This window comes from Hesperophylax consimilis, chromosome 20 (genome assembly GCF_061612785.1).
Source record: "Hesperophylax consimilis isolate HC1 chromosome 20, BYU_Hcon_1.0, whole genome shotgun sequence".
NCBI classification, from domain to species: Eukaryota; Metazoa; Arthropoda; class Insecta; order Trichoptera; family Limnephilidae; genus Hesperophylax; species Hesperophylax consimilis.
In genome coordinates this window covers 20,764,627-20,790,599 of record NC_142855.1, presented here as the reverse complement: position 1 = coordinate 20,790,599, position 25,973 = coordinate 20,764,627, and the positions used below count along the sequence as shown (strand labels likewise).

Below are 25,973 nucleotides of genomic sequence, written 5' to 3'. Positions count from 1 at the left end.
TTCAGTTATTGTTTTAATTCACATTCTTTAATAAATATCGTATTGGTTGTTTTTAAATTAAGATCCATAGACTTTACCGGTCGTTCCCATTATTAAATCATGGATCCTCCCAATATTGGTAGAATTTTAAATTTTGAAAAGGCAACGGCGGTCATTACAAATACAATCACTTTGCTCATCCGGTCTGAGAATAAATATCGTTAACAATTTCACTGTTAATAATATACCGACAAGGGAATTATTATTATTAACTTGCCGCAAAAGTAATATTACAGAAAATAAATCATGGATCAGAATAAAAACTCGCAACAGAAAAATATTACACAGAAAATAAATTGTTTGGTCAAAAATAAAACACGCTACGAGCGGTAACTTGATATATCTTAATAATTCACGACTATTAAAATACCGACAAAGATTCATTCCCGCGTCGCAACAGACTGTATTTACACACAGAAAGTAATAATAATGTCAAACCGAAAACTCTCCGCTCGATAAACTAATATGTTTTTTATTTACACAGAGAATTTGACCGACAAGGAATTATTATTATCGCGAGGCGGTGAACAGTATTTACGCATAATAATAATAAATATGAATTCGTCAAAGGTCGCCGCGTTCATGTTGATACGTATATTTCTTTCTCGCACCCAATTAATGCGATATATTATGTAAACTATAATACATATTTCGTGCATTTTTAATAATATTATTTGAATAAACAAGGGGCTATATGTCATTCAATGTTTATAACTCAAAGACGTCATGAATCTTTGAGTGCATCTATTTTGGCTGGCATAGTAACCACTCTGTTTATTTCATTATGTTTTCTGTGAGATTCTGAGTAGCTAACAGATATCTTGTAGAAATACATAATATATATATTTTTTTTATTATTTTTGAACCGTTTTTTTCTTCTAACTCAGAATTTTACGACAATTGATGTCATGTAACTATTACACACTATTTTTAGGTTTCAAACACAATGATGTACACGAAAGATAATGATAAAATAGCTGTCTCACTTTTTACTTCGTTTTAGTAATAAATATTATGATATTCGAAAGGTAACCTAAAAATGCAATCGTTCAATTGTACACAGACATAATACGTTGTTAATTTCGTTTCAGTCTGGGGTGAAAAGCATCTAAATGATATCATGCTTTTACTTACAACATATAGCATTTGCTTACCTCATTTTAAGCAATTTTGTCAAGTTAATTAGCAAACGAACACGAAAACGGTGACAACATAAATCAACTTGGGTGACAGTGGGTGACAGTTAGCGGCGTTAGTTCGACAGCAAACGTCACTTTAGAAGTGGTGAATCTGTAACAAAGTCATTACTATCCAGCGAGGTAAGTACCTTTTCACAAAACGTAAATCTTCGATAAATGGCTTATTTATGTCATTCATAAATAAAATAAGCAGTTATTAAAATGAATTATAATATAAATTAATTGTTTTTTACGTTTTAGTTCGAAACCTTGCGTCACTTAATTATATTTCAGAGATTTGTGTTTTCAAAAATCTGTTAACAATTTAGATGCTTTTACGCTTCTTTAGGATTTTTTACTAGGTCTCTCCAAAACCAAACTTGTAAGGATATCAGAAGATCGGGAATCGCTTAATAGTTAAGAAAAGATGTTACAAGCGACGGACTGCTATCTTTCGCAAACGTTTTTTCATTTTTTTCAGCTTAGCTTAAGGCTAAATGAACGAGAATCGCCCTCTGTCCCAGACCTAAAATCACAGATATAAATCACAAATACCAAAAACGGTTTAGATTGGTGACTACTGAAGATCATCTAAACTTAACCATAGAAAATCAGTAAATCTGAGTAAACCATACACAAATTCTAAACAACAAAGTTTCGGTTTATGGATATTCTTTGAAGTGCGTTACGGTATTTACTGTCACGGGAAAAAACAATTCATCATGTGATCTTCTGAGTCTGAGGATGATTTTGCTAAAAAATCAATCATACTACAATCTGAAAAAATTATAGCACAGCGACAGGAACTAGAGAATCTTCGAGCCGAGCTAGCGTGCACGAACATGGAGAACTCGCTGCCTCGCTTTACTCACATACGATCGGAGTCTCCTTTTAGGAGCCTCCATGGTGAGCGCCTGTCTGGATCAGCAAACCAAGTCCACAATGCGCAGGAGATGGAAAACCTTTCAAGTGTCAGGTCTGCATCAAGTGCCACAAACCAAACTGAAGTAATTTTAAACCCCACTAATGATAGGATTGAAAGTGAAATGGAGACAAACCATTTTAATGTTATGAATATTCTAGATCCTATACTGCTTCTGATAGACAGCATCAAGCAAATAATGAAAAAGGGAAAAAACAATATATTATTAACAGAGAGGATCGATCTGCCATCAACAGTGCTCTAGAAAAAATTAGGAAAATGGTGATTATAAATGCGATGGATAATACTGCTCAAACTTTCTCACAGGTCCAAAAGGGAATTGAAGGGAAATTGGACAAGCTCATAGAAAAATACAGCCAATCTATCAAACATTCCCACATCTGAGAAAAATCCTAATAAAAATACTTATACAGGAGCAACTGCTGGTGCACCTGCATTTAAGTCAGTAGTTTCTGCCTCAAAATCGATCTCAATGAATGATTATGAGAGAGAACTCCCATCCTTAAGACCAACCATTCTATTTTACCCGAATATACCAGAAGGGAAGACATCTGAGGAACTCCAGATGAACCTTACCTCAATTCTAAACCCAAAAACAGATGGATTTCAGGTGGTAAGGACCCGAAAAATAAAGGGCGCAGGGATTGCAATACAAACAACCAACTCCGGAGGGGTGGAGAATATCAAAAAGGTGAAAGAAAAATTGAACGCCAAAGGGATCAAAATGATAAGCCCAATGGGAAAACTGCCTAAAATAGTAGTATATGATGTACCGAAAGGCGAACCCACGAGTGATTCTGCACTATTTGAAGAAATATTCTACAATAATATAAATGGGAAATGCAACCTCTCCAAAGAAGATCACATACATACAATGAGGAGAGTATCCCTATTCGGGAAAAAAGATTCCGGCTCTATGAATATGATAATTACGTGTCATCCAGTAGGAAGAAAGGTATTAATAGATAGCGGCTTATGCTTCCTTGGGTGGAACGCCTGCCGCGCCCGCGATTACAAAGGAGCCACACGATGTTTCCAGTGCCACCAGTACGGCCATACCAGAAAATTCTGCACACAAGAATTACAAACTTGTCGCCACTGCGCTCTGACCGGAGATGATTTTATGGATTTCCCCAAGAAATCACAAGCTGCGATCTGCGCGACCTGCACTCGCTTCAAGAAACCAGAAAAACAATGCCACGGGAGATATAGTCTGCCCTGCACAAAAAGCCGCGATTGATATGCACGTTGGCATGACCGACTATGGCGTCTAATCATACAGAAAAAAGATGACGGGTTACTTACTGTTGGTACATTCAATATATTTTATCAAAACGTGAGGTGTATTCGAACAAAGACTGTCAGTGTACGTAATGAAATTTTAATTAATAACTATGACATCATTTGTTTTACCGAAACATGGTTGAACTCAACAGTATTCAGTGAAGAATTGTTTGATGACAGATAGGGTCAGTGGGCCGGTTGTGGCCACCTTAAGGATTTTTTCGTTTTTGAATGAGCACCAAACTTGCACATAAATGTAAATTATAATTTTTCCAACATTAATGTACAATAAAAATACCTGTCTTTAATATATGTAAATATATCCAGTAACAGTTCTTTAATTATTTTTTTTTCATTGAACTGGACACATGCATTAGTTGTGGCCACAATTTAATCAGTTCTGGCCACACCCGTGTGCCGGTTTGGGCCACATGAATCTATGTAGGGAACTTACATTTTTTATCTAAATTAAACACAGTAATGATTATAAATCGATGTTTATTATTCAAGTTATACAATAAACTTATAAAAAAATAAGATTTAGCGCAAATTTAGACCTGAGAGTTCGATTTCGAAATTATAAAAAGAATTTTGCCTTTTGCTTTTACCTGTAAATAATGGTGGTGGCAATATCATTTTAATATCAATCTCAGCAACAGATGCCAAACCAGGAATTTGTGGCATTGTGAATTGGCTACCAGTGGTATTATGTTTTCTCAGGTAGCTTATCTCGAAGTCGTTGTCTTCGTCTTTTGAACGCAATATTTTGCCGACATAATAAAAAGTGGCTTTGGGATTTTTGAATTCAACCAGGACATAATCTCCTTCCAGGGGTGTTCGATCTAGTTCTTCGAAACCCGACGGCTTTACCTGTGGAATCCAGTCTTATCGTATTGTACCCTTTTCTTTGAGATAAGGCAGGGACACATTACCAATAAATTCATAGAAAGACTCAGCAGTCATCCACCCTTTCTGTCTTACCAATAGACCAACGATTAGGTGCATTTTGAACTACATTTGAATTCATTCTTTTGTATTTGTAAAGTTTGTCAGAGGTGGAGCTAGTTCTCCAAGAGCATTTACTGTAAACAGAGTAGTGATATTTTCTTTATCACTGTTTTTTGAAGTGTCGTAAACATGTTCGCCTTTCGTCGCTAAGACAAGTCCACCTTTGGGGGCTAAGAAGAATGAAGTTTCATCGCAGTTCCATACTCGAGCAGGATCTTCAAAAATTTTACATCCATCAGGTCCTAACAAACTAATGACTTCTTCAAACCAGTTTCTGATTTTTTCTTCGGTTATCAATGCGCGTTGCTTGTTTATGTACTCTGCATGTTTTTGCTTAAATCAGGATGTCTCGTCATAAATGACTCAAACCATGTCCTCCCAGGGCGATTATTGATGAAAGGAGTATTGATGTTGCCAGTAACAACAATCGGAATCTAATAAACATTCCCTGTTAATTGGAAAACCTGCCCGGGCACAATCTTTAATCCACCTGACTAGTGACATCTCTATTTCTATACCAAGTACAGCTTGTGGTCCTACGTGACCTGAGGCCGCTGGTGCACGTCCACATATTTTGTTACGCAAAGTACTACGGGGGACTTTGTAGTTTTTACTAGCAGTAGATACCTTCATACCTCCTTTTATAGCATCGAGTGCCAAAATCACTTTCGATGGTGAATAACAAAAAAAATTGCGTTTTGTGTGCTCAATAGCATCTTTTTTTCTTATTTGCCGGAGTCATTTTCACAGTTCTAAAGAAGAAACATAATAATTTATTAAGTTAAAATATCAAAATTAGCGGATATGTACATTTTTTTAGATAATGGCCAAAACTAGTACTGTATGGGAGCCACTTGTGGCCAAGAACGTGGCCACAACCCATACATTTGTATAAATTCTTTTGTCAGTAATGGCCACATCGAAAAATCATGTTTAAACAACCAATTTGCTAAAAATAACCTCAAAAACATATTACTTTACCCTTTTATAAGGGGTACAACTTGTTGTCAAATAAAACATCAAAAAGATTACAAATATATATTAAGATTACTTACAGTTAGGGAATGCAATCCCGCCAGGAAATGTCAATCCAGGTATTTGCGGGACTGAACAATCTTAGTCCCGCTGGATCCAGGTATTTGCGGGATCCAGCAGAGTGGACTTTGAGTGGAAGTTTAAGTCATAAATTGGCAAAGAATAAGATACGACATAAATTTACATAACATACCCGCCTCGGAAAAGACTTTGTTTAGTGAGGTGGGTAAAAAAAATCTATGTGACAAATGAAAATAAATTAAACGCCCGGATTGCCGGCACTGAAACTAAAACGAAACTTAAATTTAAATAATAACGTTCACACGATAAATAATATTCTTGTACAATGAGCATCATAAGCAAAGACAGAGTGTGGTAAAAGAAACATAGGCCATGAGGGTGTACACATATATAATCTCCTTCCTGATAGCCTGACAACTGTAAATAGAATAAATATTTTTAAGAAAAAACTGTTTGCCCTCAAGATCAATGAGCAAAATCATAATGCTCTTACTTAAGAAAAATATGTTACTTAGGTAGTAAACCATAATTATTAATATATATATATATATATTATTTTTGTCTTAATCAATGTACACTTAAGTTAACAAAGCGAAATATGTATTTCTTTTAATTTAATAAATAAAAAAAATAATAAAAAAAATAAGTTTAATTAAACATTATTTTGGAAATAGCTTCGTAAAAAAGTTAAAGTAGGTATTAATTGTCTCATCTGAAAAACGGCTTCTGATATTGGACACAAGGTAGCCAGCGGCTGAAAAAGCTCGTTCAGCTTCCACGCTGGTTGTGCACAATAGTCATTAGCGCATTGTAAGTGAATTGAAGGTAATTCTCGATTAGTCCCGCTAAATGTCTACAGTGGGTACCTTAAGGTTTTGGATAACAATCTCAATAAAAAATTCCGCAACACTTATTCGCATCGACCAAACACAAACTGTTAACAATAAGATTTATTGTGTCACTTGTCAACGAAGACCATTGACAAATATGCATTTTGCCATAGGGTTAAAAAAAGATTCGATTTTATTTATCTTATATTTCGAGTTGTAAAGTTGAAAATGGCCAGAACCGGCCCAATGGCCACAACCGGCCCACTGACCCTACATAGTATTTAGAAGAGATCGCGAGTCCACCAAATCTGTGTCTAAAGAAGGTGGTGGAGTTCTAGCCGCCGTTTCTAAAAAACTTCTTGTTTCTAGAAAAACTGAGTGGGAAAGTAACAATGAAGATTTGTGGCTCGTGATCAAGTCCAATACTCATTCAAACTTGTTAATTTTTATTTGTGTCGTCTACATTCCTACTAATGTAACTGTTGATAATTATTGCAGTCAGATCGTAAAATTACAGGATTTATAGGCATTCAAATTACAATTCACAGTTCATTATTATAGGTGATTTCAATTTGCCAGAAACTAAATGGTTACCTGACACTTCGTTTAAAAATAATGTCCTTTCTCCTTCTAATTATAAAAGCCAGAAAGCACACAGTCTTGTCAACCTTTTATCAATTTGTAATTTCTATCAATTTAACTATGTACTCAATGGAAATGAAAATTTATTAGACCTTATTTTGTCTATTTAGGCTAAAGAAGGAGTTAGCGCAACACGGCATAATACCCCAAAAACAAATAACAAAAATTATTTTGTCTGATAAAGTTTACATAGATATACATACAGCACCAGGCCAAATTAGATAATTATCACCCTTCATTTGAAATTAAGGTAAAACAAAATAAAAATAATTTCTTAGAAAATAAGAAAAATGATTCAAATTATAACTTCAGGAAAGGAAACTATAATAAATGACAACAAGATCTATTACCGGTTAATTGGATAACACTTACTAAATAACTGATGTACTGTCAATGATATGCACTTAAATTTTGAAAAATGTTATATTTTAAACTTTACTCTAAATAAGGTTATAAAGAATTTTTCCTATGTTATTAATAAGATTATTCTCAAAAAAGTGTCTTCTATAAGAGATCTAGGAATTACTCTTGATTCTAGATTTATATTTGATTTACACATTAATGACATTAAGTCCAAATCACTTAAAATGATGGGATTTAAAACCTTTCAAAGATCCTCTATCAATTCTAACCCTTTCCTATGCCTCAATTAGAAGTAAACTTGAATATGGAAGCACTATTTAGAATCAACATTATTGCAAGTATGAAAACATTTTAGAATCAGTAAAAAAAAATGCTAAGACTATTATCTTTCAAATGTGGACTAAATGATCATCTTAGATCATACGACGCACGTCGTGAATACTTTAAGATTAATACACTTAAAATAAGAAGGCAATTGACTGACCTAATAATTATGTTTGAATAAAATTATCCACGGCCATCTTCATATCTCATTATGTCTTGGCAATATTGAAATAAATGTCCCCAATTCCCATTGTTTAAGACACCATAGCATTTTTCACGTGAATATATTCAAACATAATATCGCTGTGCTGAAGTAGATATTTTCGTCGATAATCTATACAAATTCAAAAAAAAGTTCACTATTTGTTTGGCTTTTTAATTGTACGTAACCTGTATTTAATTGCATTTTTGCCTGTGTGTATGTTATTTTTAGATTGTAACTTAACTGAGTTTTTATAACTGGATAGCACTTACGTAAGTGAGAACATCTGTAAAAACCCAGTATAAATAAATAAATAAATTGTTATAACGCTGGCGTTGGTTGTAGAATTACTGACCAAAGCGTCACAATATGTTGTCGACTGGTAAGACGAATCCTTAGCAAATGAAGTAGATTCGTTGACAAACTCATAAGCACATGAAGAAGTCAGGTTAACAAAATCATAAGCAAATGTAGTAGTTTTTTATTTTTATTTTATTTAGTTACTTTTTTAAATAATTAGGTACATTTTTGTATGGCACATGAAAAAAAAAAAAAAAAAATTAAAACAGATTATTGAAGCCCTCCTCACTAGGAGATCCTGTGCTGAGGGGAACTATATATGTAAGTATACGTTTTCAGCGACTGAGATGATGTTTTAAATATATTAGCTAGTTATTCTTCCGTTATTTCCTTAAGTCAAGATTTGATGTCCTTAATGTAGTTTTTTTTCGTTTTCCTTTGTTTGATGTTGAGAGGGAGTTTATTATATAATTTTATTGCTAAAAGTTCAGAGCTTCTTTGTCCAAATGTAGAATTACATTTAGGAATATTTAGTATGTCTGTTTGCTTCGCTCTGGTTTTATGATCGTGAGAGGGGTTTGCCTCTGGTTTATTTTTTAGGTGATGAACTAGAATATTTGGACAGAGTATTGGCACATTGCTAGCCAATCCAAGGGAGCCTGCTATGCCTCAATACAAAGGACTATTCCATCAAAACCGTGGTTTCAGCAATTCCCTCATTTTTCCAAAAAAGAAATTTCTTCACTCATTCGTATGAGGATCGGACATTGCTCCGTTCCTTCCCACCTTTTTAAAATTCACGTCCTTGACTCCCCAGATTGTACATTCTGTGGTCTAGAAGTGGGAACTTTAGATCACATATTTTTTGGTTGTCCCTCTCTAAACAAATATCCTCTCTTCTATCAAGCCTTATCTAAAATTGCCTCCCCTCCATTCAACATCTCATCTCTTCTAAGTCTGAACTCGACTCCAATTTACATTATAATTTTGAAATTTGCCTACTTAAATAAAATTAATATTTAAATTCACCTTTCATTTCTCAATAATTTTAAATGATGGCCAAGAACACCCTTGAAGGGTGAAAGCCAGAAATAATGTAAAAAAAAAAAAAACTAGAATATTTTTAGCATAGATTTTTTGTAAACTTGGAACATCAAACAGATTAAAAATATCAGTAGTTGGCGTCCTTAAGGGGAGCTTTAATAAGGTTTTTATGATCCAATTTTGAGTTTTCTTTAGTTGTTTAAAATGTTTTGATGATGCTGAGCCCCATCCTATTATTCCATATTCCAATAGAGAGTGGCATAGAGCATAATATACTCTCTTTAGATCTGTAGTTGACAAGATATTTCGTAATTTTTTGAAGAAATAGATGAGTTTTGTTAGCTTTTTTGAGGTTCCTTCGATGTGTGCATCCCAATGAAGTTTGTCGTCAATTGCGATCACAAGATTTTTAATTGTTTTAGTTTGTACTATATGCGGGCAAGAACATTGCGGATATTTGTTTAGACATTCATGTAATTTGAGTGTATGCTCATTCGTTGGTTGACCTCTTTTGTTTTTAGAGAATGTTAGATATTTAGTTTTACTCAAATTTAATGTAAGGGAGTTTGTTTTAACCAGTTTTGGAGTACAGTGAGACCTTGCTCCGTACTTTAATTTTAAAAATAGTATTACATGGTCAATTGTATCAAAAGCTTTTTGAAGGTCAATAAAAACTGCCAAGCATTTTTTACCTTCATCCAGTTTTTTTATAATTGTATTTTTTACTTTAGCTACAGCATCACCAGTACCCAGGTTTTCCCTAAAACCATATTGCGTCGTTGATAATATTTTATTTTCATCCAAAAATTTAACCATCGGTTTTTTTATTACTTTTTCCAATATTTTCGAAAGTGTAGGTAATAGACTAAATGGACGATAGTTAGATATATCATTTTTGGGACCGCTTTTGTATATTGGAATAATCGTAGCAATTTTAAGACGTGTGGAAAAAATACCTTTTCTTATTGAAAGATTTACAAGGCACGTCAGTTGGTAGATTAGAGCATTTAGAAGATATTTAATTGCTCTGTTTGATAAGAGTTCATTTCCCGATGAGGTATTTGTGTTTAGGGAGGCTATGGTATTTCTTATATCTTCACTTGTTATCTTGACTATGTTAAGGGAGTTTTCTTAATTGACATTTTTATTCCACACTGTTTATTCGGCAGTAAATGAAGATTGTTTGATTTTATTTGCTAAGTTCGAGCCAATTTTGTAAAAATATTGACTAAATGATTGGTTGAATAAATCACACAAAGCAGCACACAAAGATGGCTGGATCTCCAAATCATAAGCTATAGAGGTAGTCTGGCCGACCAAATCATAAGCAAATAAAGAAGACTGGTTGACCAAGTTATTCGCAAATGTAGTAGACTGGTTGACAAAATCGTTAGCAAATAAAGACAGCGGGCTAACCACCTCATTATCAAATGAAGAAGGCTGGTTTACCAAACCATCAGTAAATGGAGTAGACTGATTGATTAAATCTTTAACAAAAGAAGTAGGCTGGTTGACATGATCACAAAGCATTTGCATTTCGTTATCTTCTACAATTGATTTGTAGTAATGATTATCTTTTGAACAATATATTCTTGATAAATGATTTTGCTTTTCAGGAATGTTAGAATGTTCGAAATCATTTTTCCTTAGAATTCGTCTTTGTGAACTGGACAAATTGTTTTATTTTTATTAAGAATATATTTTTTTTTAATTTTTCTTGAAGCTTAAACAGGATATTTAAAGTACAATCTTGTGGGAAGTATAAAATAACTTAACGTGCAAATACTAATGCGTCTGCAGCAATCACATTTGCACATTCACAGAAGCAAAAACAACAATATCAAATCATCAAATATCGAAAAATATTTTTTTTTTGTAGGTACAGAGATTGTGGAGATATCTTCATCGCGTGTTCGATTCGTCGGCTGGCTAAGTCCTCCATCACAACACAAGCAACATTTTCGGCTTTCTGTGGTTTTAGTAGGAGATTTTCAAACATTGTTGGGTTATTCGTAACCCGGGAATGTTTGTCTTTCTTTATTAAATAAAAATTAAAATCTTTTGAAATAAGTTATATTATTTTCGAAAATATCTATACTAGTATGTGGTTTAGCAAGATCGTTGTATGATCGAGACATTTTAGACATATGATTAAAATATCCATTGTTATTAGCGAAAATTTCGATCCATATATATATATATATTATAAATATACATAAATATCTAAACATACAATATCCAAATATCTAACATGTATATATAAACACACGAACCAGGTTCCACCGTGGGAACAGCAGTGAATTTAAAGTCATCCGTTTGTAGAAAATGAATAGTTGCAGTTGGAACATGAGGAAGGTTTTTCCCGAGTAAATCAATGTGGGGCACTCGTAACATGAAAAAGGTTATTTTCTACTGTTCTTTTTATTCATAAATATGAATAGTTGAACATGGAACATGAAAATGGTTTTTCTACACTGTGAGTCAGCATATGTCTCATAAAATTTCCGTTTCGAGAAAAGTCGCAATCGGAACATGAAAAAAGTTAATCCTTTTTGTGAGTTAGCATATGTTGTGTCAAACTACTATTTCGAGTACATGAATAGCTAGACTCGGAATATGAAAAAAGTTTTTCTCCAGTATGAGTCAGCATATGGTGCGTCAGATATCTCTTTCGAGAAAGTGAAAAGTTGCATATGAAACATGAAAAAAGTTTTTCTGCACTGTGGGTGAGCATATGGCTCCTTTGATGGCTCTTTCGAGAACATGAAAAGTTGCATATGGAACATCAACAAGGTTTTTATGAACTATGGGTCAGCATATGTCTCTTCAAATGATTGTTTGAAGAACATGTATAGTTGCACTCGGAACATGAAGAAGGTTTTCTCCACTGTGAGTTAGCATGTGGAGCGTCAGATTGCTCTTTCGTGAACATGAATAGTTGCACTCGGGACATGCAAAAGTTTCTTCTCTACTATGGGTCAGCATATGGTTCCTTAGATAGTTCTTTTGAGAACATGAAAAGCTGCATATGGAACATGAAAAAGGTTTTTCTCCACTGTGGGTCAGCATATGCCTCCTTAGACCGCTCTTTCGTAAACATGAATAGTTGCACTCGGGACATGAGAAAGGTTTTTCTCCACTGTGGGTCAGCATATGGCTCCTTAGATTGCTTTTTTGAGAACACGAATAGTTGCACTCAGGACATGAAAAAGGTTTTTCTCCACTGTGGGTCAGCATATGGCTCCTTAGATTGCTCTTTAGTAAACACGAATAGTTGCACTCGGGACATGAGAAAGGTTTTTCTCCACTGTGGGTCAGCATATGTCTCTTCAAATGTTTCTTTGAAGAACATGTATAGTTGCACTCGGAACATAAAAAAGGTTTTTCTCCACTGTGAGTTAGCATGTGGTGCGTCAGATTGCTCTTTCGTGAACATGAATAGTTGCACTCGGGACATGCAAAAGTTTTTTCTCTACTATGGGTCAGCATATGGTTCCTTAGATAGCTCTTTTGAGAACATGAAAAGCTGCATATGGAACATGAAAAAGGTTTTTCTCCATTGTGGGTCAGCATATGCCTCCTTAGATCGCTCTTTCGTAAACATGAATAGTTGCACTCGGGACATGAAAAAGGTTTTTCTCCACTGTGGGTCAGCATATGTCTCTTCAAATTATTGTTTGAAGAACATGTATAGTTGCAATCGGAACATGAATAAGGTTTTTCTCCACTGTGAGTTAGCACGTGGCGCGTCAGATAGCTCTTTTGTGAACATGAATAGTTGCACTCGGGACATGCAAAAGTTTTTTCTCTACTATGGGTCAGCATATGGTTCCTTAGATAGCTCTTTTGAGAACATGAAAAGCTGCATATGGAACATGAAAAAGGTTTTTCTCCATTGTGGGTCAGCATATGCCTCCTTAGATCGCTCTTTCGTAAACATGAATAGTTGCACTCGGGACATGAAAAAGGTTTTTCTCCACTGTGGGTCAGCATATGTCTCTTCAAATTATTGTTTGAAGAACATGTATAGTTGCACTCGGAACATAAAAAAGGTTTTTCTCCACTGTGGGTCAGCATATGGATCCTTAGATTGCTCCTTTGAGAACATGTATAGTTGCACTCGGAACATGAGAAAGGTTTTTCTCCACTGTGGGTCAGTATATGGCTCCTTAGATTGCTCTTTAGTGAACACGAATAGTTGCACTCGGGACATGAGAAAGGTTTTTCTCCACTGTGGGTCAGCATATGTCTCCTTAGATGGCTCTTTTCAGAACATGAAAAGTTGCATGTGGAACATGAAAAAGGTTTTTCTCCACTGTGGGTCAGCATATGCCTCCTTAGATCGCTCTTTCGTAAACATGAATAGTTGCACTCGGGACATGAGAAAGGTTTTTCTCCACTGTGGGTCAGAATATGGCTCCTTAGATTGCTCTTTTCAGAAAATGAAAAGTTGCATATGGAACACGAGAAAGGTTTTTTTCCACTGTGGGTCAGCATATGTCTCTTCAAATTATTGTTTGAAGAACATGTATAGTTGCACTCGGAACATGAAAAAGGTTTTTCTCCACTGTGAGTTAGCATGTGGAGCGTCAGATATCTCTTTAGAAAACATGAATAGTTGCACTCGGAACATAAAAATGGTTGATCCTTACTGTGAGTCAATATATGGTCTTTCAAATGGCTCTTACGGGAACATGAATAGTTGAACTCGGAATATAAAAAAGGTTTTTCTCCACTGTGAGTCGGCGTGTGGCTCGTCAGACTGCTCTTTTGAGAACAGAAAAATAATGATTTTTCCACAGGATGCGTCTTTAGATCTGTCGACAAATTAGGAAAAAAATACGTATATAGAAAGCTAAACAAGTCTTATAACCTACGTACAGCGTAAATAGGTTATAAGATTTGTCTAGCTTTATCACACTTTTAAAATGTGTGATAAGTCGTCAGTGTGTTGATTTATCATCGTACTGAAAATGCTTGTACTAAGCGAAACCGGTAATTTTAAGAAAATCAAATAAATAACTTGTTTTTCAAAACAAGCAGCTGGAATTATTAAAACTTACATAAAAACGTGGTTTGATCTGCAGTCTGGGAAATGCTTTCAAAGCGTTCTAAGTAGTTTTTTTTAACATCGCGGAGGCCACGGAAATTTATCCCCCTTCATCTTCTCGGGGTACAAGATCCGCCTTGATGGTTAACGCCTTTTTTACAGGTTGCACATTTATGCAACCTGAAAAATATACGTACATTGCTAAACCATACCGGAGAGAACAGAGTGATACCAGAAAACATAAGCACTTTGAATTCATAAAAATGTAAAATATTGGAGAGCACGAATTGTTTGACGTGTTCTCAATAATCGGTTTTACCTGATGTGTGGGTAATTCTTTCGAAACGTTCTAAGCATTCCTTTTTAATATCCGGCAGGTCAATGTCGATCTCCACGTCAGGATATCCCCCTTCATCTTCTCGGGGTCGAAGATCCGCCTTGATGGTAACTGTCTCCAAATTAATGCTACCTGGATAAACAAAACAACAATACTTATATCGATAATGGATGTACATCAAAACGTATTTGTGTTAGTAGAAAGATTTAAATAAAATAAAAACATGAAACAGAACAAGATCGAGAGAAATAAAAAGATAAATGTCACTGAATTCAGGATTAACACGACGTTTTGAAGACTTGTTTTTATTAAGGACGCCTGTCCCAGAAATACAAGAGATCCTGGGTTCAATTGCAAGTTGTGACCGTTATTCGTTTATTTTAATATCTTTTTCTCTTTGATTATATATTATATTGATAATATATCACGAGTAAATCCTTGAAAATGATTGCATTTATACATAGAATATCGAAGCCATTCAATAATCCCCAATCCAATATAACCTTGTACCACTCATTGGTCAGAAGCATATTGGAATATGGGAGTGGTATCTATCTGGAACCCACACTACTTGAAATATTAAAAAACTATTGAATCTGCACAAAAAAAAATTTAAGATTGTTATCATTTGAACTTGGACTAAATGCCGTACTCCAGTCTTACGAGGAACGACTCCAAAACTTCAACTTTACGACCCTGGATAAAAGAAGACAATGTGCTGACTTAATATGTCTACACAAAATTGTTCATGACAAGCTTGAAGCATCTCATTGTCTGAGCAATATTCTTATTAAAGTTCCTCATAGACGTAATTTAAGAAGGCATAATTTATTCCATCTAGAATTTTTTAAGAACAATATAGCATACTTCAATTCATTGTCTCGAATTTGTCGTCTGTACTATTCTATTGAGTGTAACTACATAGATATATATGCAAATAGTCTCTCTTATTTTAAAAAGCAAATTAGCAATAGATTGTGAATGTTTCTTGTTTTTTTTTATAAACTGAGAATGTTTCTTTGTTTTTGATTTCACATATTGATCTATATGTTTTTTTAATTTTTTATATCTCTTTTTTTGCCTTGTTCACGTTTTGCTGTTATCTTTTCTTAATACACAGTGTAAAATGACACTTAAACTTCTTTTGTTTTTTTTATGTGACACCTCACAAACTAACTTAACTATGTCACCACCCGGTTGGGCGGCGTTGTGAGGCGGAGTAAGGTAGGGGCTGTGAATGATGTGAACATTTTTAAGTGGACTGTTGACATTTGTTTTTTTTTCATGGTTATAGTCTGTAAATGTTCCTTAACAATAAAATAAATTAATTATTACCTTCAAAATAGGTAAATATAAAAATTTACATGGTATGATATTTTTATTAATAATTGTATTAATACTAAAAACAAGTTGAAGATAAACCTAGACTCAAATCATCCAGCATGGAGCTTCGAATGTTCAGTATACAAAAGGAAATTGGAATTGGAGAAGAAAAAGGTAATTTTTTTTTATAAAAAGCAACCAACTGCAAGGAATCATATATTTAAATATTCAGAGTCTGATATCGAATAATGAAGAAATCCAGATACTGATTGAACGAAATGATCCTGCACTTGTAATGTTAAGCGAGACTCACATAACATGCGATATTGAAGACAGCGAAGTTACTTTTCAAGGATATACAACAATACGCTGTGATTCCTACAGTAGACACACAGGGGGAGCAATAATAATTATCAAAAAAGACATATTATATGAAGTTATTTCTCACACAAAATACGAAAAGAACTGCTGGATACTAGCGATCAGGATAAATTCTGGATATAAGAAAGGAGTATACGGAGTAATTTACCATTCTCCAAATGCAAGTACCAAAGACTTTCTATCATTTATAGAGAACTGGTTCACCCAAAACCTCGAAAAAGAAGAAGACAATATCCTAACTGGTGACTTAAATATAAATTTCAAAAATTTGAATGATAAATATACTAAAAGACTTAAAATAATTATCCAAGCATCGGGAATGAAACAACTTGTTAAAAGTGAGACACGAATAACGGATAAATCCAGGACGTTAATTGACCTTGTCATATCCAACAGATAAGATTTGAATGTAAAAGTTCTAGATGAGCCAAAAATAACCGACCATAACCTTATCCACATTACAGATAACACAAAAAGAACTAATACGAAAACCAGCAAAGTAATAAAATACAGAAATTATAAAAAATATAACAGTGAAAGGTTAATTGAACTTCTGGGTGATATGAATGAACTTCATCAAATGGAATTTAGTGAAAAGTCTAAATCATTAATAAATAACCTTCAAGAAGTAATCGACCAGTTAATACCAATCCAAACTACTAAAATAATAGGAACAAATAAATGGTATAACATAGAACTACAATCAATACAATATGAAAGAGATAGACTGTACAAAATTGCAAAAATCTCAAGAAACTCACAAGACTGGAAAGCATTCAAAAATGCAAGAAATAAATACTCAAAACAACTGAAAGTTTGTAAGAACGATTACTTCAAAAATAAAATTATCTGTGAAAAAGGAGACACTAAAAAAATGTGGAAAACCATAAAAGGATTAATGCAAACTGAAGATAAAGGGATGAAACATGACATTGAATTTCCACATCAGATATAGGGTAGCATACAGAACTGCTTCAACAAATATTTTGTAAACAGCATAACGGAATTACATCAGAGTATACCAATACTGAAGGAAGACAACCGCGTGAGAAATGTTCCCCTAAACCGAGAAAAACTTGTGTTTAAAGAGATTGATGAAACATTTCTTTTACAGATTCTAAACAGCACCAAATAAAAAAAGAGTCCAGATGGAATAAGTTTTACAGTTTTAAGGGATACAATGCCAGTGATAGGACCTCATCTACTGAACATAATACATGAATCGTTAAGAAGTGGAAAATTTCCAAACACATGGAAAACATCTATTGTGATCCCGATTCCGAAAGTTGTTAATACCAGAAAATGTGAAGAATTTAGACCTATAAATATGTTACCAAAATACGAAAAGGTACTAGAAATTGTAATAAAGAAACAACTCGTCGAGTATTTGGAAAAACATCATATATTATGTGACGAACAATCAGGATTCCGTAATAATAACTCTTGTGAAGCTGCAATAAACATTGTGATTGATACATGGAAGAAAGAAACAGATAATAAAAAAATCACCATTGCAGCATTTTTAGATTTTAAAAGAGCATTTGAAACGATAGAAAGGAAAAAAACTTTGGGAAAAATTAGAAGATATAGGTCTTTCTGAAGTAGCTCTAAATCTTTTCAAAGAATATCTCCATGAAAGAAAACAGGTAACAAAAGTGGAAAGCTCAGAATCAGAACCGATAGAAAACAACCTCGGTGTTCCACAAGGGTCGGTATTAGGTCCAATTCTATTCATTATTTACATTAATGATATAATTAAAACCATAAAACATTGCAAAATTAGATTATTTGCAGACGATACATTAATCTATATTTCATGTGAAGAGTATATAGATGCAATCAATAAATTAAATGAAGACCTACAAAATATAGCGAAATGGCTGAAATTAAACAAATTAAAACTGAATATCAACAAAACAAAATATATGGAAATGGGCAACAAAACGCATAACACAGAGTTAAAATTGACAATTAATGACGAAAAAATTGAAATAGTAAATGAAATTAAGTATCTGGGTGTGATATTAGATTCAAAACTAACTTTCGCAGCAAATTTAGAATATGTGCTAAAGAAGGTATCTAAAAAAGTCAATTTTCTTAGAAGATTAAGAAATAAACTAAATGGAAACACTACAGAGCTGATTTATAAAACTATAGTTGCTCCACATTTAGATTATTGCTCTACTATGTTGTATTTGGCCAATGAAGGAAACTTGAACAAGCTAGATGTTATACAGAATAGAGCTATGAGATGTTTACTAGGAAAAGGAAAATACGCAAGCATAGATCAAATGAGAGAACAGCTAAATTGGATTTCTATAAAAAAGAGACTATTATTTAATGTGTTAATTTTTGTACATAAAATCATGAACAACCAAATGCCAAAATATTTTAAGGATGAAATTGTTTTTAATAGAGATGTTCATAATAACGAAACCAGAAATGTAAATAGGATTAGATTGCCACATATGAAAAAAACAAAATCACAGAACTGCCTAATGTACAAAGGACTAAAAATGTATGATGAAATGCCTGAAAGTCTGAAGAATGAAGGAAGAATGAATGTATTAAAAAAGAAATGTTATATTTATTGTAAAAATATGTAAAATTACAAAATGAAATATGATCTTGTTTATATTAGTTTATATTCAATTGTATAAACTAACTCAATAAATAATAAAAAAAAAAAAAAAAAAAAAAATATGGTTTATATAAGAAATAAGAAACACCAAGATGTCCGCTTCAGACATTCTTCCGATTCTTCAGCATAAAAAAACGTTTTTTCTTGAGCACTTTCATTGCGGAGTATGGTAGTTAGGAATGACGTTTTCTTCCATCAATATATGTGTATTTTTAACATACAATAAAGAATGTAACTTAAATCATGTCACAAATAAATTTTCGACACGACATTTCAAATTTTTCAAAATGACATTTCAAAACACGACATGAATTTAATGTCCTAAATTTTTAGCATATGCAACTTACTGGCTGACGGAATACTCTCCGTATATTGCAAACATTCATTCTTTACATTTTGGAGGTCGATGTCTATATCCGTGTACGGTATTTCACCGTCTTCTTCCTGGGGCCCTGGTTCCGTCTTGATGCAAACATTATCTGGATTTAGTAGATTCATGGCACTGCCCTGTGGTAGCGATAGCTTCAAACCAAAACAAACATACCTGAAAAGATCAGTGATAATGAAAGTGAATGACCTTTACATTTATTTATTTTTACTAACAAAAGTTTTTTTCACACATAAATACAGGGGGAAATAGGGGAAACAGTTTTTTTTGTTACTGATATCTCTAACATATTTCTTGAAAGTGTTCAAAATTAGAAGAGAACAATAATAGAATTTCATTAATGCTTCTGGTGGTGATTTTCCAAAGTAATATTTTCGTTAGTGGGTATAGTGGTGTTCGGAAAATGAAGTGTTTAGTTTAGGGCATGCAAATATGTATTTAAGGATTGTACTATTTTCAGTAATGAATCAGAAATTTACTTTTTCTATAAAAAAAATTGAATACATGTTTGAATTTTTCACAAATAACTGAAATTTGAGAGAATCGCCACCAATCGTGCAATAACCCAACATATAATACATTACAATATCTATCTCTAAAGATTGAGTGTATTGTTAAAGAATTCGTTTTACATTCGTACACCATAATGGATTTTGTCAATACACGATATGAGAACAATGGATATTACTATGACTGACGTATAAGCAATCAGAGACTTGGATTAGAGGAAGAAAGAGTGAGCAGATATACCGTAGCATTTAACTAAAAGCCGTGGACAGAGCATTATAGCGATTTTTTATGAATGGCATTGAAGCCATATCCAAATGCCTGGCAACCATCTTGTATGACATACTTTTGAAATTATTTACAAGCAAACTGGCGCAAATGGTACGCAAATTTAATGAATTATTTTTATTTAATTTCTGTATCATTAGTGCAATTATAACGGCTTATAAATTTATTTAATTTGGTGACTGGATAACTAATCAAAATGAAAACTCAACATACATTTTTTAAAAAGTGATGGAAAGCCATGAAAAGAGATGCAAACACTAGCTTAAATATCTAGCCTAAATTTTGTTTCATCACTATTATTGACCTTATATGATTTTTAAGAGGTGTGTTGAATTGTCAGTTTGATGACTTATCATAGAAGCATATAAACAGTGTTGCTGTCTCACTTTAATAGTGCTTAAGTCAAGGTTGACATCTAATTATTCTACTCATGTTCTAATCATACAACTTGGTATAAGAAACTAGGGGTGAAATGCAGATCACGCCAAACTCTGGGAATTGAATAAAAATGCACTTTCTAGATGAGAAAAGTGTGTAGAAATTCATTAAAAAAAGAATAAATAGGAACGAAACTAGGTCACGTTAGATACATCGCGGTTGTTTGTTTTAGCCTGCCATAGCTCAAATTAAAGATCAGTGGTCGTTCAGTTAGATTTGGAATAACGGCTGCTACCAAAATAAATATGAATATTATTACTTACCAATAACTATCACAAGTGTGGGATGATAAATTTAACTGCGCGGGTTAAACGTTGAAAGGGTATTATGTAGAGTTACAGATTGGAAACATGATGGAACAACTGGCAGTGAAGAAAGGATGTGTCAAAATTATTGCTAAGTTGTACATAGACAATAATAAAGTCATAGACAGTAAATTATCTATTTGCTTTTATCAAATAATTTGAGTTTCTTTTGTATGTTTATTTAGATATTTTGATTTAGGTAAATGTTACATAAATCTGAGAATATTTTAACGCTATCGTTTGGACGGTTTCAGCCCTCTGATTGAGCAAATTCAAATCGTATGATTCGGGCGAATTCCGCATAGCCGTCGCGCAAAATAAGTAAAACGGTGGTCTGCAGGCAAAAAACGACCACTCTGCCCCTCAACTTCAACCGACCATAAGGTTCATTTCAGTTTGTAAGCGACAGGACCCAAAAAACTAAAACTCATAAACTTAGACCCGAATTTATACTGAAATACCGTTACAAAATTTAATTGCAACCTCACGGCGATCAAAACTGGAAACTCTCAACTCACGGAAGAAATTCCGCAGTTGTTATATTTCCAAGCAGCAGGTTCATCAGTAAAAATATTAAGTTTTAACAAGGAAACTTTTGTACCAAAAACATATTTAACATTTGGTTTTTTTTCGCCGTCGTGCCGTTAGAGAATGTACTATTTTTGGATCACTTCATGTTCCGTCACGCCGATTTGCTTTTGACAGGCCGTGTGCTAACCAATAGTATGGACAGAATTTGAACTGTACAGTTTGAATTCACACACGTCAACCATAATCACGGAGTGCCGTGAGCCGTACAATCGCATCGAAACGTTCGTCTTGTCAAAACCAATGTGTATACTATCGCCGGTTATTTATAGGAATAATCCCTTAATACGTATTTTATCGCAACCAATTCAAAATAACGAGTGCTACCGTACAACGATCACCGTTCCAGTGCTGACAGATGATTCTCGAGATGCAGATTTCGTTCGCCACCCGGTAAGCTGACTGTGAATTAACCTTACAAATTGTGTTATCGCATTCGCCTGTCATAAGCCAAAGGCTTTATCCATGCTTTATCTGTGTGGAATAGCCCTTGAAAATACGGCTATCCCAACCCTTGTTCGATCCTCGAACACTTCATGTTATACGAGTATTCTTCAAAATTATCGTTTCTGCTCACATAAGTTTTTGCATTAAGTATATCGAAAAAAATTTTTTTTAGAAAGTTATTAATTCGTCTGATTAATACAGTACAATTTTTTTTTTCCACAATGGGCCGTTTTCTGAGTGATTTCAAAATATCCAAGAGATGGCAGCACCGGTCCTCCTGTCACCTGTTCTGTCGACCAAATCTATGGACTGAGGCAGGGGCATTTAACTAAGCTTTGGCCTTGAAACTCATTTGAAACCGCCACGCCCACCTCAAAATTCTTATAGAAAACGAATAATATGGCTAAAAGCTCAGATCTCATTAGTTAGAGCAGAAGGATTGGTTTGATCTCTCGCTCTCTACCATAATGACTCGTGTAACAGAAAGAGATGACGGAATTTTCCCGTTTGACAGTTTTCCAATCATTCCAACAGAAATGAGAGTGGTTTATTTATACACGCAGGTTGTCATTTGCTGCCGAAATACTAAAATTTCGCGTCGAAAATATTGCGTGTTAAAGTTGTTCGTGATAAACATACAATATAAGCCAGTATAGTGTTAGCGAGTTACAAACATATATTCAACCTACCTACGTAAGTTCAAGTTTAAAGTGAATTGACAGTTTTTAGGTTATTACGTAACATACTCTGCATATGTCTTCCTAAACGACGTATAAATGTTATTTATTATATCGACCAACTTATTCATGTTATTGATTAGTGTTATCCTGTATTGTCTTATTGGTTTGTTGAAATTAAAGTTTTGAAACATATGTAACAATGAGTTCAAAATAGGCAGAAAAATGTCAGAATTCATCGTCGTACTGTCGGACAATCATGTTTTGGAATTTTTCTTGTAATTTTGGGTTTCTTCTTCTCAGATTAACAAGTTTCATCTTAAAGAAATAAACTGTAAAAGTTCATTTTCTTAGTCAGATGAACCTTGCCCTCGGAAAACATTTCGACATTTTTCTGCTTCAAGGACATTTTTATTTTTATAATAGTTTTTTTTTTGGGCTAGTGAATGAACAGAGTAGGCTGAGAGCAATTATGTTGTCTATGGTCGCATCTTTTTTAAATGGCCTTGAGTTTCCTCTACCTTGTGTACTGCTCTGCTCCGCACGGTAGGTACTGCTTGTATATCTGTGGTTAAGTACTGTATAATTCCGTTACATAAAAAAAGCCCGAAGATATCGATCTAGACAGTGGTATATTTATGGACTGTGGTCTTCCAAAGATCTGTCATTTCGATAGCTATTTGCAATTTGTTTTCCGACAAAAAACCTAGTTTGCTCGATTTGTAAGTAAAATGCACAGAAATTACGGTCAGTGGACTATTTTCCAATTGAAGGAAGAATTAAAAGGACGTAATGCCAAAACTGTTGGTAAAAAAGCAATTCTCGTAGAAAGGTTAGTAAATACACCACTATTGCTTTTTTTATATTGCCTACGATAATTTCTTTTCTAATTTATCAATAGTTATTATCATAATGCGTTTTATTTAACTCGAAGACTATGATAAACTTCATAATTTCAATCCTGCTGGCGTTGCAGACGAAGATGTCTTGGAAATGGTTACGCCGAAGCCGGAAGATTTTCAAGACATCAACATGGCCTCCAATATTCCAGCACTGACGCGGGAAGAACTACATAAATTCAGTGTTTCCTGGGAAAGTTTGAAGAACACCGACAAAGCGTTAAATATGTATTCTGAACAATATTTGCTGAGTGTTCGAAGTGCACATGAAAATGGCACAACCTATATTTTAGGAAAGTGTGCTTCATAGTACAGGAAACATCTTTCGTATGCTGTCTATATACACTGTAATTGTAATACTATATTGGAATGCCAATGTGAGTGCGCAGCCGGCTTGGGGTCTAATGCACATTGCAAGCACGTATTTGTAGTTCTACATGGAATAGTAGATTTTAGTGAAAATAAAAAAAATTTTGTTCAACAAAGTTGTACAAGCATGTTACAAAATTTTCATACACCAAGGAAATATCATGGTGCGCCTATAAAAGCGGAATATCTGCAACTAAAAAAACAGCAGTTGTCTCAACAACAGCTCCTTGATTTTGATCTTAGGCTAACTACTTCGATTAAAAACAAAAATTACCCAACTATGTTCCGTAATTTAGCCATAGGATTTTCTGCACATAATTCAAATTTAAGGCACATGCCTATCATGGAAATTATTCCACCGGCAGACAAATATTCTGCCACGTTTGATCATTTCTATGAAAGGGAAACTGTTAAACATTCTTTCCTTAAGATTTATAAAAAATCACAATTAGAACTTGATTTGATTGAATCCTCAACTAGACTTCAGGGTAAGTCTAAAAACTGGTTCACTGAACGATGCCTACGCCTAACTAGTTCAAATTTCGGCAAAATATGTAAAAGTACGGTGAAAACTAATCATAGAAATCTGGCAGGATCTTTTTTGAAAGTTTTTGTTGTCAAAGCTGCATCATTAGAATATGGATCAAAATTTGAGGCTGCAGCGATAAGAAAAATTGAGCTTGTAACAAATACTTCCACTTCTCTGTCTTGTGTATTTGTAAGCACTTGCATACTGCTACCTAACACCATATGCACGGACATTGGAGGTCTAGCTTCGTTTTATTAAACGTTCTTATATATAGCGTGCTTGTGAGAGACTTGAAGGAGTAACCTTATGTTACTGATACCAGTGCGGGTAAGCGGTGGACAACCTCCAATGACTGTACAGAATGTAAATAAGTAATAATATAAATACATGTCATCCGAAATTATTATTGAAAAAATAATATCTTGTATATTTTTAATATAATTATTTTAAATAAAATAGGATTTGAAATGTTTTACTAAGTGTATCTATTACTATGCATGGCAGCTGTTTCGCCTTCTGAAGGCATTGATTTGACAAACTAACTTGAAAATATTTTTGTTTTTATTCTGCACTAGTTGCATATTTAATTTGCTAATCTTATTTTCTTTATTTTAACAGGTTGACTGTACACAAGGTTATTTAGGATGTAAAAAAAAAAAAAAAATGCCAAAACAATAAATAATTTATGTATAATGTTAATTATTTGTTGTACTGATATGTTCTTTTATGTGTATAATGTTTGTAAATGTTTTACGACAGATTTATATATTATGTCTGTAATCTTGTTCTTTTCATATTGACCTCGAGAAATAAAAGAATTTTTTAAATTAGAAGAAACGGTTTTTATTCCAAATAATGTCAGGAATTACTGGTTAAAGTAAGTCAAGTAGGTCCCTTAACACCCTGTGTATTTGTTTCAATACATATAACAAAAGGAACTTCAAAGAAGGGTTAAGTTAGAAATCGTGCGCGCTGATGGATAAGCTCTTCGGGAAGTTATCTAAAATATATAATCTAAAATTTGAACAATATTTACATTAACAGTTTTTGAAGTAAAACTTCTTTACGCACGCTCGACACTTGGGGGGTAAACTGGTGCCTAAAAGCTTTACGAAAAATCACATGCCAACGCTAATCGATGAAACGGTGATCGGAGGAGGGTCTTAATCGATGCAAACAGTGACCGGAGGCGGGAGAAGGAGAAGGAGCTAGAGCTAGCTAACGAGTACTGCCGTATTTCAGCATTATATACAGCGTGTACCTGGCATAAGTTAGTGAAGTTTTACTTCACTCGTGTGGTCTAAAGCACACTCATTTTTTTTTATATTCAATTTATTAAGCATCTTTATCTATTATACTTGATCTAAAATTACACAACATGCAACATATAAATATTATATCCGATGAAAGTATTGTCTCGGTATAGTTCATAGGGGATTTCAAAATTTTATATGTTTTTAAAAGTCCTATTACTCTTTCTATGTGCACCGTTTTGCTAGCAACTTTTCTGTCATTTTCTAAAACACTCCAAGTGATTCTGTTTGTTTTTTTGAAAAATGTAGGAATGTTTATGATGACACCATATGGTGCGAA

The 25,973-nt window shown here is 33.7% G+C and overlaps 1 protein-coding gene and 1 long non-coding RNA gene across 2 annotated transcripts; one reads left to right on the top strand and one right to left on the bottom strand.

The window, feature by feature from the left end:
* Positions 1–13,945: 13,945 nt before the first annotated feature.
* On the bottom strand, positions 13,946–20,956 carry LOC149414311 (uncharacterized). Its single transcript, XR_016304030.1, has 4 exons — positions 20,830–20,956; positions 19,293–19,489; positions 14,583–14,732; positions 13,946–14,030 (listed from the first exon to the last, which is right to left on the bottom strand). It is a non-coding gene; the product is annotated as an uncharacterized LOC149414311 (long non-coding RNA).
* A 2,620-nt stretch (positions 20,957–23,576) lies between these two features.
* LOC149414310 (uncharacterized) lies at positions 23,577–24,922 on the top strand. Its single transcript, XM_089643872.1, has 2 exons — positions 23,577–23,701; positions 23,798–24,922. The coding sequence occupies exons 1-2, from the start codon at positions 23,577–23,579 to the stop codon at positions 24,636–24,638; spliced, it is 966 nt and encodes a 321-aa protein (XP_089499998.1). The 3' UTR covers positions 24,639–24,922.
* Positions 24,923–25,973: the final 1,051 nt, after the last annotated feature.

Bases quoted from the DNA above. Each gene is read 5' to 3' on its own strand.
- LOC149414310 (XM_089643872.1), top strand. From the start codon at position 23,577: ATGGTTACGCCGAAGCCGGAAGATTTTCAAGACATCAACATGGCCTCC. The intron at 23,702-23,797 runs GTTAAATATGTA...TTCATAGTACAG, and splicing joins TTGAAGAACACCGACAAAGC to GAAACATCTTTCGTATGCTG.